The following is an 11553-nucleotide window of genomic DNA, read 5'->3' as shown; positions in this document are numbered from 1 at the left end:
GTATTCATTTAGTCGGATTTGTATAACTGATTACTACTGGTTATTGTTATTTTTAGTTGGGCCCGGAATACAGGCACAGGCGCCACCCGGGCTGGGCTGCCTTCGCATTCAATTGCAATGTCAAGTGATTGGCTTCGAGCGGGTTGTGGGAGCCGGCTCGAATCGAATGGAATCGAATGGAATGAAATCGAATGAAATGGCACCGAATCGAGTGGAGTCGCTGGAAGCGTGTCCCTGAGACTGCCAGCTGCCAACTGCGAGCTGCGAACTGGCAACTGCCTGGCGACCGCCGACTGCTGACTGCTGACTGACTTTGATTGAAATGCTTTCAATAATGCAGCGCGACATTCGAATTGAATTAGTGGTGAAAGCGATTTTATGGATTAGCCAAATCGATGGGATGCGATACATTGCGATGCGATGCGATGCGATGCAAAGGGGAAATTAAAATGAAAACTGTGTAATGACGCTGTTTGATCTGTTGGTCCCGGCATTCGCATTCGTATTCGCATTCGGATTCGCATGTTTTCCTCTCCTCCCATTCATCCATATACTTGTATAATTGAACAAAGGCGTAACACTCGTTTTTGTTGTGTTTTTTTTCCGTTTGTTCTGGAGCTAATTTATGCACGTGTGTTGTGCAGAATGAAGGATGGTTGATTTGCCATTCATGGATTCGCTTTCCTTTCCCCATTTGTATGCAAATGAGGCGAAAATCTAATTACGACCAAACAAAAGATGAATTCTGCTGTTGTCTTCGAACAGAAAAACTGTTTATGCCTTGTGTTATGTAAGATGATTACATTATGTGCTAAACTTCCACACAGATAGAAAGAAAGAGCAAGAGAGAAAGAGAGAGAGAGAGAGGATGGAGAGCGGTGGGCACGGGGGCAAGACGACAATTTGTAATGCGCCAATAAGAATTTATATCAACGCTGACTGCCAAGCAGAAACGAGTGGCGCCCGAGCAAGCCCAAGGAGCCCGAGGAGTCCGAGCAGCAGGAGCAGGAGCAGCTCGAAGTCTCCTCTCCGTGATAAGAAGCAGGGAGCCTGGCTCCGCGAAGGAAAAAAGCGCACGTAACGTCTCGCTGATTGCCAGCAAGCAAGACACCAAGCGGCAGCAAGACGCAGCAAGACACAGCAGGAGGCAGCGGCAGCTGGAGCAGCAGTGGATGGGATGCGATGTAATTCATTGGATCCGCGGGATTCGTCGCCCCAAGTCGCGCAGGCGTCGGCAGCGACGTCACTGCCTCGTGGCCACACACGAAGATGTCTACAACTTCGTTGTAGAAGAGTTTCCATATAAGAGTGGTGCTGACATGGAACAGCTGTCGTCTAGAGCACAGTTGTCATAGGCCACTGTGAGAAGAGCTTAGGGTAACTCTATTCTCAAACTAAAAATTGGTTCTACGAGCACGTAGTTCGATAATTTAAATGATTTATTTACCCCTTTATTTACTACCTTTGAATCTACTTCAAAGTATTCAATTTTCAAAATGCATTCAAAATGTTTCATTGCCATGACATGAGCATATGGTGCTCTTGCTAATCTGTGGTGCTAATTCATAATGAAATAGCCATAGAAAATCAGCAAGCGGCACTTGTCTTCCACAGATTCATTTCCCAGCGTGGCACTTTAGAAATTTCCCAAACAAAAGTTACCCACAGCCACACTCCGATGCTGGTCCCAGTATTTCGATGGCGAGTCAGTCGTGTGCCAATGCTAGTGGCGCGCTGCTCGGATTTGGTCGGACTGCCTCGTGCTGGGACGAGGCTTGACTTGCTGCGTCGAACTGCTGCTGCCGACGACGCCGTGAGTGCCGCTGTGGCTGTGTTTGTTCTTGTTGTAGCCGCAGCTGCTGCTGCTAGTGCTGCCGTTGCTGTTGCTGCTGCTGCTGCGCGCCTGCCGACAGCCGACAGCCAGCCAGCCGTTGCATATCCTTTGGCGCTGATAGCAGTGACAATTCAGTTTCAACTCGGATTCAGAGATAAACGGACGCGTCTGGTCGGCCAAGCGAGAGTGCAGTGTGGCCAAGCGTGCTTTTGAAAGCGCGAAACCCCAAGCGGAAACGAAAGCGAAACTGAAACTGTGACTGCAATTTGAACCTGTTCTGTGAGCGGCTTCGGGTGTGTGTTCCCAGCTCCAGCTTATCTTCTACGAATTTTTTTTCGAGTGTGTGTGAAGAAAACCAAAAGAACAAAGATACCCAGAAAGAGTGCAACACAGAGAGAGGGAGAGAGAGAGAGAGAGAGATAAGTTGAGAAGAAAGACGGAAATGAAGAATGCAACTTGTGTGCACATCAAAGAAAGCAGCGGAAATTAAAATTTGCATATGCAAAGAGGTGGCTCAGTGCAGTCATCAGAGGCGGAGGCACAGCCAGTGGCCGTGACTGTGGCCCGGTGCCCCACACAGTCAATGACAATGCGGCCAATGATGATGCTGCTGCCGCCCCCAGACCCAAGAAGCTGGCCCAAAGAAACCGAAAGCCACTGTCTGCTCTAAGCCAGTAACCAGAAACCAGAAGCCAGAAGCCCAGCCCGCCCAGGAATAGACTCAAGTGCCAGATCTCCAAAACTCTAGACTCGTGCGCAATCCAACCCACCAGACTGCCGACTGCAGCCTGCAGCTTGCAGCTTCAGCATTCAGAAGCTCCTCAACCTCTGGCTCCGGCAAGTCACAGTCGCAGCAATCCACAGAGATGCCGTCGCCCGGGCACACATTTTGCTTCTCCTCAGCAGGATTTATCGCTTGCTCAGCAATCGTTCTGCTTTGTAGTTCCGGTAAGTGAAATATGCCCAAAAGCAAACGGGCAACGGGTAACGGACGGGCAATGGGCAATGGCAACGACAACGACAACAATGAGCTGCTGACCATGGCCAAAAGGGAAATGTAACGAAGCAAGCCATACATTTCATTCCTCCTTTCATTCATTCATTCATTCATTCACTCGCTCACTCATTCGATTCGGGCAGTCAAACAGATGCAATGAAGTTGTAGCGCTCCTTTCTTATTTCAGTCTCTTTTTGCAATTCCCTCTTTCCTTTCCTGCTTTTTTTTTGTGTCTGTTTGGAATGGGTGAAGGATTCCCTGATTCCAAATTTGATTTTCGTTACGCCCTTTCACCTCCTACACTCGCCAAAAAATTATAGATGATCCGCTCCATAATATTCAAGGAAAGTTTTAAGTTCCCATTTCGAAATTATCAATTTATCCAATGGAGTTTTTAATATCATTTGAAAGTACATTTAGTGAATATTTTCGCCATAATCCCTTGCCTTTTTTCTCTGTGCATCGTTCTCTGTGGCTGAATCTGGTTTCGACTCTGCTACTTGGTTTGGGGAGATCTGCTTCTGGTTTTGACCCACACTCTGGCTCTAGCCCTGCTTATGGTTCCTGGACCAGCTTCTGGTCCTCCTTCTGGTTCTCGTTCTGGTCCTGTGTGTGTTTATTGTTGACGTTGCATCTTGCAATGAAAACGTCATCGAATGTAAAATGTTTTGCGAGGCAAGTTTAAAAGGATTTTGGCAGGCACCACACAGACAAGCACACACGGACATAGATATATCCCCCACCACATGGAGACAAACCGCAACAAAAACGCACCGACACTTGCCACACAAAGCTAGTGGCAGAGAGAGAGAGAGAGAGAGCAAGTGGAAAGGGGAGAGAGATAGAGAAAACACTGGGAAAGACTGGGACAAAAGGACAAATAGACGTGGCAGGATGTGCTCGGACAGCTTCAGTTGAGTTAATGCATTTTGTTGCACAGCAAACAAAAAAAAAACACCCACACACAAACACACACTCACAGAGCAGCAGGGAAAACATAAATGTATTTGCACAAAAATGTGTAGAAAAGAGCTTAGACCACAGCGGGTGCTAGAAAGGTTGCGAGTGAATACAAATTAACGCTCAACTAGCTCAACCTCCTCCTCCTTCTCCTCCACGAGCACGGTCTGCAACCTCAAACTGTCCCCAGGAGTTTCTAGCAATTCCTTTGCTCTTACGAGCAGCTCACATCTGTACAAGTTTTGTGGCTGCCTCAGCATAAGGCTTTTCATAGGAAATTTTTTTAGAATTTATGTCAAGTTTCAAAGATTTCCTGCGAAGACTCTGTCAGCTAAGGAGGAAGGGAAAGAACAACTATTTTAATCAGAAGAGTTCATAGGAAAACTATGACCCAGGTGATGTTTAAAAATCATGTGTCAAAATATTGAAAATAACTAAAATTGAAGAAAATTGCAGTGGAAGCAAACAATTAATTATGTCTTTAAACAGTTTCAAAAAGTGTGCCAACATATCTTTTTTTAAATATTCCCGTATTGGTGCTCAGTTGAAGCTCCACTCAAAAGCCATTGAAAGTGTTTCTCTTACATATTTACATATATATTTATGTATGTTGCAAATTATCTACTCCCACTGAGTCCACCAATTCGCATTTAATACCCAGAAAAGTTCGGCATTCGTTTCCAATTATGATTATGTTCCGAGCCGAGAGAATTTTCATGACATTCAGAGGCACACACACATATTTGTGCAGGAAATACAAATAAGAATAAAATCAGCAACGAGTATGCATAGCAGTGGCAGGAACGTAAATAAAATAAACAAATACTCAATAACTTTTGTTCATCAAGTTGATTTAATACTTGGAATTTGCCAATGCATAGAATTCGATGCCCGTTTTGTGTGCGGCATCACATTGAATCTTTACGGTTCACGTACATTTACGTGGAAAAACTTGCATACATTGACCGACATTAGTGGGAAAAACCGCAGACAGATCGGTACGCCAGGATAGTGTGTAGCAGTCAGGTGGTTTTTCGTGTGGGTGCAGTGCCGTTTATTATAAAAATTGCAGCATAAACAAGTGCAAATAAAAATAAGCGGAATACAAACAACTACAATTGCAGTGCGGTCAGACAACAACGACAACGACAACGACAACTACAAGGAAAACTATCTTCATGGTCGAACCATTTGATACTCTCGAAGATCGAACAATACATTCGCGACTCGGCAATGAAATTGCACACAAAGGGATGAAGAAAATAGCATTATTTCGGAAAATAAAATGTTCGCATTTAAAACTTTGTTCCCGCACAAAGATCAACAATAAAGGTCTCCAAAAAGCTGCCTTCAATGCTTAGCTTCAGCACTGGGAAATAGACAAATAAACATGCAAAAAATATAAACTAATGGAGGATTATCAAACATATATTTAGATTTGTAATGCCCTTTGCAAGGGTATTGAAACGACCACGACTGTGACTGCGACAGCAACTGAAATTGCATAAACTGCAGAGTGCAAAAACTGAAAAATGACTGAAACGACTTGGGGGTGACATGGTTCGAGTGGTGATTCACAGAGGGGTATAGCCGGGAAGAAAGATGAGAAGGGAGAGAAATGGCGACAAAACAATTCCAGGCATAAATATGAAAATATAAGAGCATACTCTACCCATTAGGGATCTCCGAATTCTGGCGTTTGAGTGAATGGTTGCAATGTGAGATCGAGAAGCTTGAAGCAGACAGACAAAATATCAGTAAGAAGTGTTTATTTAACGACTTATGTAAGCGTCAAGTGTAAATTTGTGAGTATTCTCCTTCTACAAAGAACATTAGGCTCTGCGATCAATTCGTTGAATTTCAATGAAAGTACTGCACTTAAACTAAATTGAAATATTAGTTGGAAGAAAGAAAAATCCTACTTTTTACCAAATGTTCACCTTAAATCTAAACCCAACTAATCGTACAAATGTTTACAGCTAACAACAACCTAATAATAATCCAAGAAGCTTTTTTCTTTTCCGCTGGAAAGCCAACCGTAAAAAAAAGCGACTAAAAATATTGAATAAAAGACGGGTGGGTATGTGGGTATGTGGGTGTGGGGGATAAAGCGGAGAAAAAAGAGCCAAAGCCAAGCGAGAACTGCATGCAGGACAATCAACTCTCACACTTTCGTGCAAACAGCGAGACAGGCAGCCAGCCAGCCAGACTGGGTCAATATATGGGCTACGCAGTGTGATTGTGTGTGTGTGTGTGTGTGTGTGTGGGAGAGAGAAAATGTGGCAGTGTGTGAGTGTGTGGTTTATGATACCATTTAGCCGGAGGGTTGTTTTGACAAATTGTGCAAATTATTGTGTTAAATTTGCCCTTGAGGTGAAAAATCACTTTGACATGGCCAGCCAAGTGGCATCGTTTTTTGTCCCCCCCCCACCACTCGCTCCCGCTATCGTTCTCTCTCCCACTCTATTTCTTTTTTTGCTCCACCCCTCTTTCGCTGGTCTCTCTCTCTCTCTCTCTTTTTGCTTGGCCCTAAGTAAGTGCTTAGCTGATTGTGCTTTTGTCTGTCATATTACAAACGCCAATACATATGTCAGCCGCAGGGCCGTCGAATGAAGATGAATACAATGACCACCACGTCGCTTCCAAAGATGATGATGATGATGATGATGATGATGTAATGACTGTGACTGTAGCCAGAGTGGCACTTAAAGTCGTCTGCCGTCGCCTTGCCACAACTGGTGGTGCCACGTTTTTAAGGCCAATGCCACTAATTGAGGCACCGTTCAAAGATAGATGAAGTTGGCCAAAACTGTGGTGGAAAGTTTTCAAAAAACGATTTCGTATGCAGCGTTGACGTGACTCGCATTAGTGTACCCCTCGCCTTGCCCCAAACTGCACACGTGTGTTTGTGGCATGCCACGCCCACTCCTATTCGCCCAGCACAAAATGCAGTACTGAGGGCTGGGGTAGGGGAAAAAAAGCGAAGGGAAAACTGTACTGTTGCTTATTATCGAAATTGTATATGCCAGGCAGCGACGGCCACAACTTCCTCTTGAGCCTCGACTTCGACTTCGACTTTGCCTTCCTTTTCTGCATTTCTTTGAGTTTTTCTGTGGGTTTGGTGGTGCTAGGAAGAGAGGTGCTGCCTCTGGTGGGGCAAAAGTTTGTTGGCACCAACAAATTAAGATACTTGGGTTAGTGGCAAGTGGCAAGCGGGCAAATGTCTAGACGGTTTTTAGTCAAATTATGGTTTTCAAGCGTTCTATTTGGCTTTATTTCCCCTCCATCTCTAAGCTTTCCCCACTCTGAGTATCCAACTCGCTTCCTGAACATGGGCTTTAGCTTAATTTGTTGACAATTACAGGTCGGGCAACTCGAATTTGGCCAGGCCACGCAGAGCGCTTTTTTTGATGGAACGAGAATTAGGATTTTGACTGGAAGATGGGAGGAATTTCAGCTCCATTGGGGTACACATTTCTATACAGACTTTTGTCTATAGTTTCCCGAAAGATACCCCAAGAAACTGTGTTTATTTTTAATCCATTATAACTGCATTATCGGTGCTTTTCAATCATCGCTTTCAGGAGTGTTTGAACGCGCTTTTCTTTTCCCCAAACATCAACTTTTGCTGTTAACTCATCGCGTGAGTTGAACGTTTATTTCTCCCCACTTTGTCCATTTGTTCATCAGCATTTCAGTCTCTCTCTCTGTCTCTCACGGGCTGGCCCTGGCTGACCCATTTTTAATTTACTCCAAAGATGAAATCGGAATTTTCGTGTTTTGTTTTTTCCCTCGGGGGGGGGGGGAGTCCAAAGTATTTCACAAACAAATAACAAAAACAACGAAATAAACGGAATTCCTCTGCGGGTAGAGAGATGGTAAAAGTTTCTCCAACTATTTAGAAAAATCATGTAATGGCGTGGAAATTGTTTCTGTGCTGTCGTTGCCGCTGGTTAATTTGCTCGACGATTAAGTGTGAATTGTTTGCGGGAATAGAAAATTTACATTTGCAGACAACAAAGTTCTGATATGCTTTACATTCCTCGAAAGACAGCACTTTCCGGGCAACTTTGTAATTTGTGTAACTAATAACTGAGCATTGTTTTGGCTAAAGTTGTGAATTGTGCGAGTGCATCAACGGTTTAATGAGGCCACAAATAGGAAATCTCTGGACTAACCAAAGCTGAAGGGTTATCTAAGATGATGTGCAAAGTTTGTGCAAATCTCAGAGTTTCCACAATTACAAATCTCGAATATTTGTAATGCAAAGTCCGCACCCATGAGTGAGTTTCGACGTGCCACACGGTTGGGTTCACTTTTCCTCTCTTCTCCCATGCCACTTTTCATTCAGTTAATCAGTTTTCCATCGAACCGTCGACGCTGGACTCTGGACTCTCCTTTGTATGTTTTCCAATCGGTGAAAGCATGTTAAAAATTGAAGAAACTAATGAACATTCTGATTGAAGGTTTGTTCGCCATTGAAACCACTGGAAACTTTGCGGAACAATGAAGCGTGCGGAGAGCATAGGGAGAGCATGAGGGAGCAGGATGCCAATGCCAGTGCCAGATGAAGCATGGTCGGAAGGGGGTTGAGGATTGGGTTTTGGTTTCGGTTTGCTGCAAGACCAGAGTTATGCTCGTCAATCTTCAACGGGGGGGCTGGCAAAGGCGACAGTTTGATAAACTGAAGCAGCGCTTCACAGATACTAATCAGCGCTTCGCTGGGCGCTTAACAGAAAGCAATAAATTTACCCAGGACATGCCAATGTACGAGTAGTCTTATGTGTGTGTGTGTGTGCGAGTGTGTGCCAGTGTGTGTGTCGCGCCCTTGTCTAGAAATTTTAATTAAAAGCGATGACATAGCGAGTAATTCTATATCAAAATGTCGCCTATTAATTTTAAGGACATTTCCTTTATTGATTCATTGTCAATATTATATTGAACCCATAATTTACACATAAAAGGGCTATCCACCCGAACCCTCCCCCTTCTCTCTCTCTCTCTCTCTCTCTCTCTGGATGTCTAATATATTGGCCCATCATTGTGTTGGCATCGTTTACTTTTAGCTGCTTTCGGCTTTGGCCTTTTGTTTGGCTTGTTTTAATTCATTTAGACATTGAAATGTTGCTGGGGCGTGTTTGCCTTTTGATGAGCCCAACACACGACACACACAGATACACACACACACACACACACACACACACACACACACTGAGGCACATTGCGTGTGTGCGTGACTTGGTCTATAGCCGGGGACGACATTTCCCCCTTGTCGTTTCTGTCGCTTTTGATAGCCAAACATTCCATCTTTACGCCATTTTCAAGCACGCCAACGGGGCTCGCAACCAGAGCAGGGTCACGGGCAGAGGACCCAGGGGGAAACGCCAGAGGCAAAGCAAACAGAAGGCTTAGACCCCGCCACCCGCCACACAGCCCCTCCGGGGACCTCCTCACTTGATTCTGATTTAACGCTCACCGTAATTACAAACAGCCAAACACGAGAGTGGAAATGGAAATGAAAGTGGAAAGCGGGATTGTGGTAAGGGCTGGGGCTGGGGCTTGGGCTAGGGCATGGGGGAAATCTGACTTAATTTAGTCATCTAAACGCGCTTGTTATTGATAAGAAAATCAAAATGGAAATGGATGTAAACAAATCGTAGTTACAATAACTATTAGATAAAGTAATAAAACGGGCCACGAAGACTGCTCTTTGGATACTCTTACCCCTGCAGATCCCTTGAATATCTCTAGAAGAAAAAGAAAGCAATGAAAAGTCCCAAAATAGTTAGCTCCAAAGAGTGTTTCCTGCCATTGGAGCTGCAAATTTTTCGTGCACTTCATTAGAGGGACAAGTCAGTCAGGACTGGCATCTAATGGACAAAGCCATGAGATATTTTCCAATCCCCAACGGCTTCTGGCAACTGCAATTGATAAACAGCTTTGGCCACGAATTAAAGCCACTGAAACTGGAAACTGTCACAAAGGCCAAGTGTGCTCCACATGCCGGGGCCAAGGGAATCGACAGAGTTGGAAAGGCACATAGACAGAGGGAAGGGGGAAGGGAATGCAGAGACGGATATGGGATTGGAAAGGGGAGAGTTGGTGACAGAGACAAAAGCCAGATTCCATTCAAAAATGGCCAACAGAAACCCATAAACCATTGGCCAAAACACAACTGTGGCGACAGACTGACTGTCGTGCCCAGGGCCCACCCCCCAAGACCACTAAGACTCCCCACATTTCCTGGTGGGAATATCGAAATAGTGTAGGTCGAAGAGAGTGAGCAAAAATGGAAATAAAACTGTTTTAACAATAAATTAAGTTGCTGTTGCAGCATAAAAACGAGTTTATCCAATGAATTGAGGGTTCCATTGCTGTTAGAAGATGGAACGAGGGGCAAGAACAGGGGGATGTGTTGGGGCAATGTGTTGACGAGCTATCGGAAATGTGCTTAAAGTTGGACCAGAACCAGAGGCTTTCGATAAGGCAACCTAAGAGAATTTGTTTGCAAATTCCTGCAGTATTCACTCAGAGCAGTTGAAGCGGGCAGTGGGAGCGTATATTGTGTTTGTTCCTCCAAGAAGTAATTTCGATGCCCTTAAGTTCTCGTATATATGTCGAGGATATTCATTGAAAGGAAAAACATTCAAAAAAACCTTGTAACAGCTAACCAATTTTAAGACATGGAAGACAATCCATTACTCCATAGATATACCTTCATCATCAATAAATTACTAATTAGACACGCACTTTGTTTCCGATTAAAGCGTATCATATATTCGGAACGCCTAAACGTCTCCAAAGTTATTTATTATCTTTCTTTCGACTGAGGGTTTCTTCTGAGAGTTGACTTCGTCTGAGGCCAATTTAATAGCATACTTTACAGCGCTAAGCAGACTAAAAGAATAACGGCCAAGAGCCGTAGAGCGACAAACAAACAAAATGAAGTGACGTCGCCGAGTCGCAAGTCGCGACTCGCAAAAAGCGGACGTTCATTGTTCTGCCAAGAAAAGCAACACGACAAACCGAAAAGGAATTCACGAGAAGCAAACAGAGGCAAAGGTTCGGCTGGACCAGACCGCATTCCTGCCAACGATTTCCAGACACACTTTCTCAGTAAGGTATGGAAAGGATGTAAGGAATTTTCTTCAAGCTCTTGGATCTATCTAGAGTAAGGAACTCTGCCAGTTATTCTTGTTCCTTACTCTCCAAACGAGCGATCAATTGAAAGATCCAAGAGCTGGCGATCCCCTTACCATAACGACGACAGAATCTCTGTCAGTGTCGCAATGCTCTAGACTCAGGGAAGTTGGATGATGTTGCTGCTGGTAGCAGGCAGGAAGCGGGCAACGGTTCCAGCGACTCCCTTTTGAACTTCCGCTTTGGCTTGCAGCAATTTCTTTGGGCTTTATTGCCAGCCCAGCCCCCCGGCCCCGACTGTCTCACCAACTCGCAGCCCTCTTACCCACACACCGACTGAAATGCCCCACCACGACGCATATAGCATAAATTTTGAATACGTTCAAACTGCTCAAAGGGGGTCACGGGTGGACACAGCGACGGGGGAAAGAGTGAGTCGAAAAAAATAGCGAAAATTGTCTGACGCTTGATAAAGCGGAAGCAGAACTTGCCCATAAACGAAATGTGGCAACTGAGTGTAAACTTTATTGGCGCCAGACTGCCTGGCGACAACGCTGTTGTCGTGCTCATCCTTCTCCGTGGCAGCATCCTCCTTTTCGAGCAGCAGCAGAAGCAGCTCATC

The 11553-nt window shown here is 44.8% G+C and overlaps 1 protein-coding gene across 1 annotated transcript in view; it reads left to right on the top strand.

The window, feature by feature from the left end:
- The first annotated feature begins 1981 nt into the window (after positions 1-1981).
- LOC117581270 (carbonic anhydrase-related protein 10) overlaps positions 1982-11553 on the top strand; it is a 17542-nt gene continuing 7970 nt past the window's right edge. The window contains exon 1 of the mRNA XM_034268281.1: positions 1982-2782. Coding sequence (XP_034124172.1) covers positions 2701-2782 — 82 coding nt within the window. The 5' untranslated portion in view covers positions 1982-2700. The remainder of the gene's footprint in view (positions 2783-11553) is intronic.

This window comes from Drosophila guanche, unplaced genomic scaffold (assembly GCF_900245975.1).
Source record: "Drosophila guanche unplaced genomic scaffold, DGUA_6, whole genome shotgun sequence".
NCBI lineage: Eukaryota > Metazoa > Arthropoda > Insecta > Diptera > Drosophilidae > Drosophila > Drosophila guanche.
The sequence above is the reverse complement of the archived record's forward strand: the minus strand, read 5'-3'. Positions and strand labels throughout refer to the sequence as shown.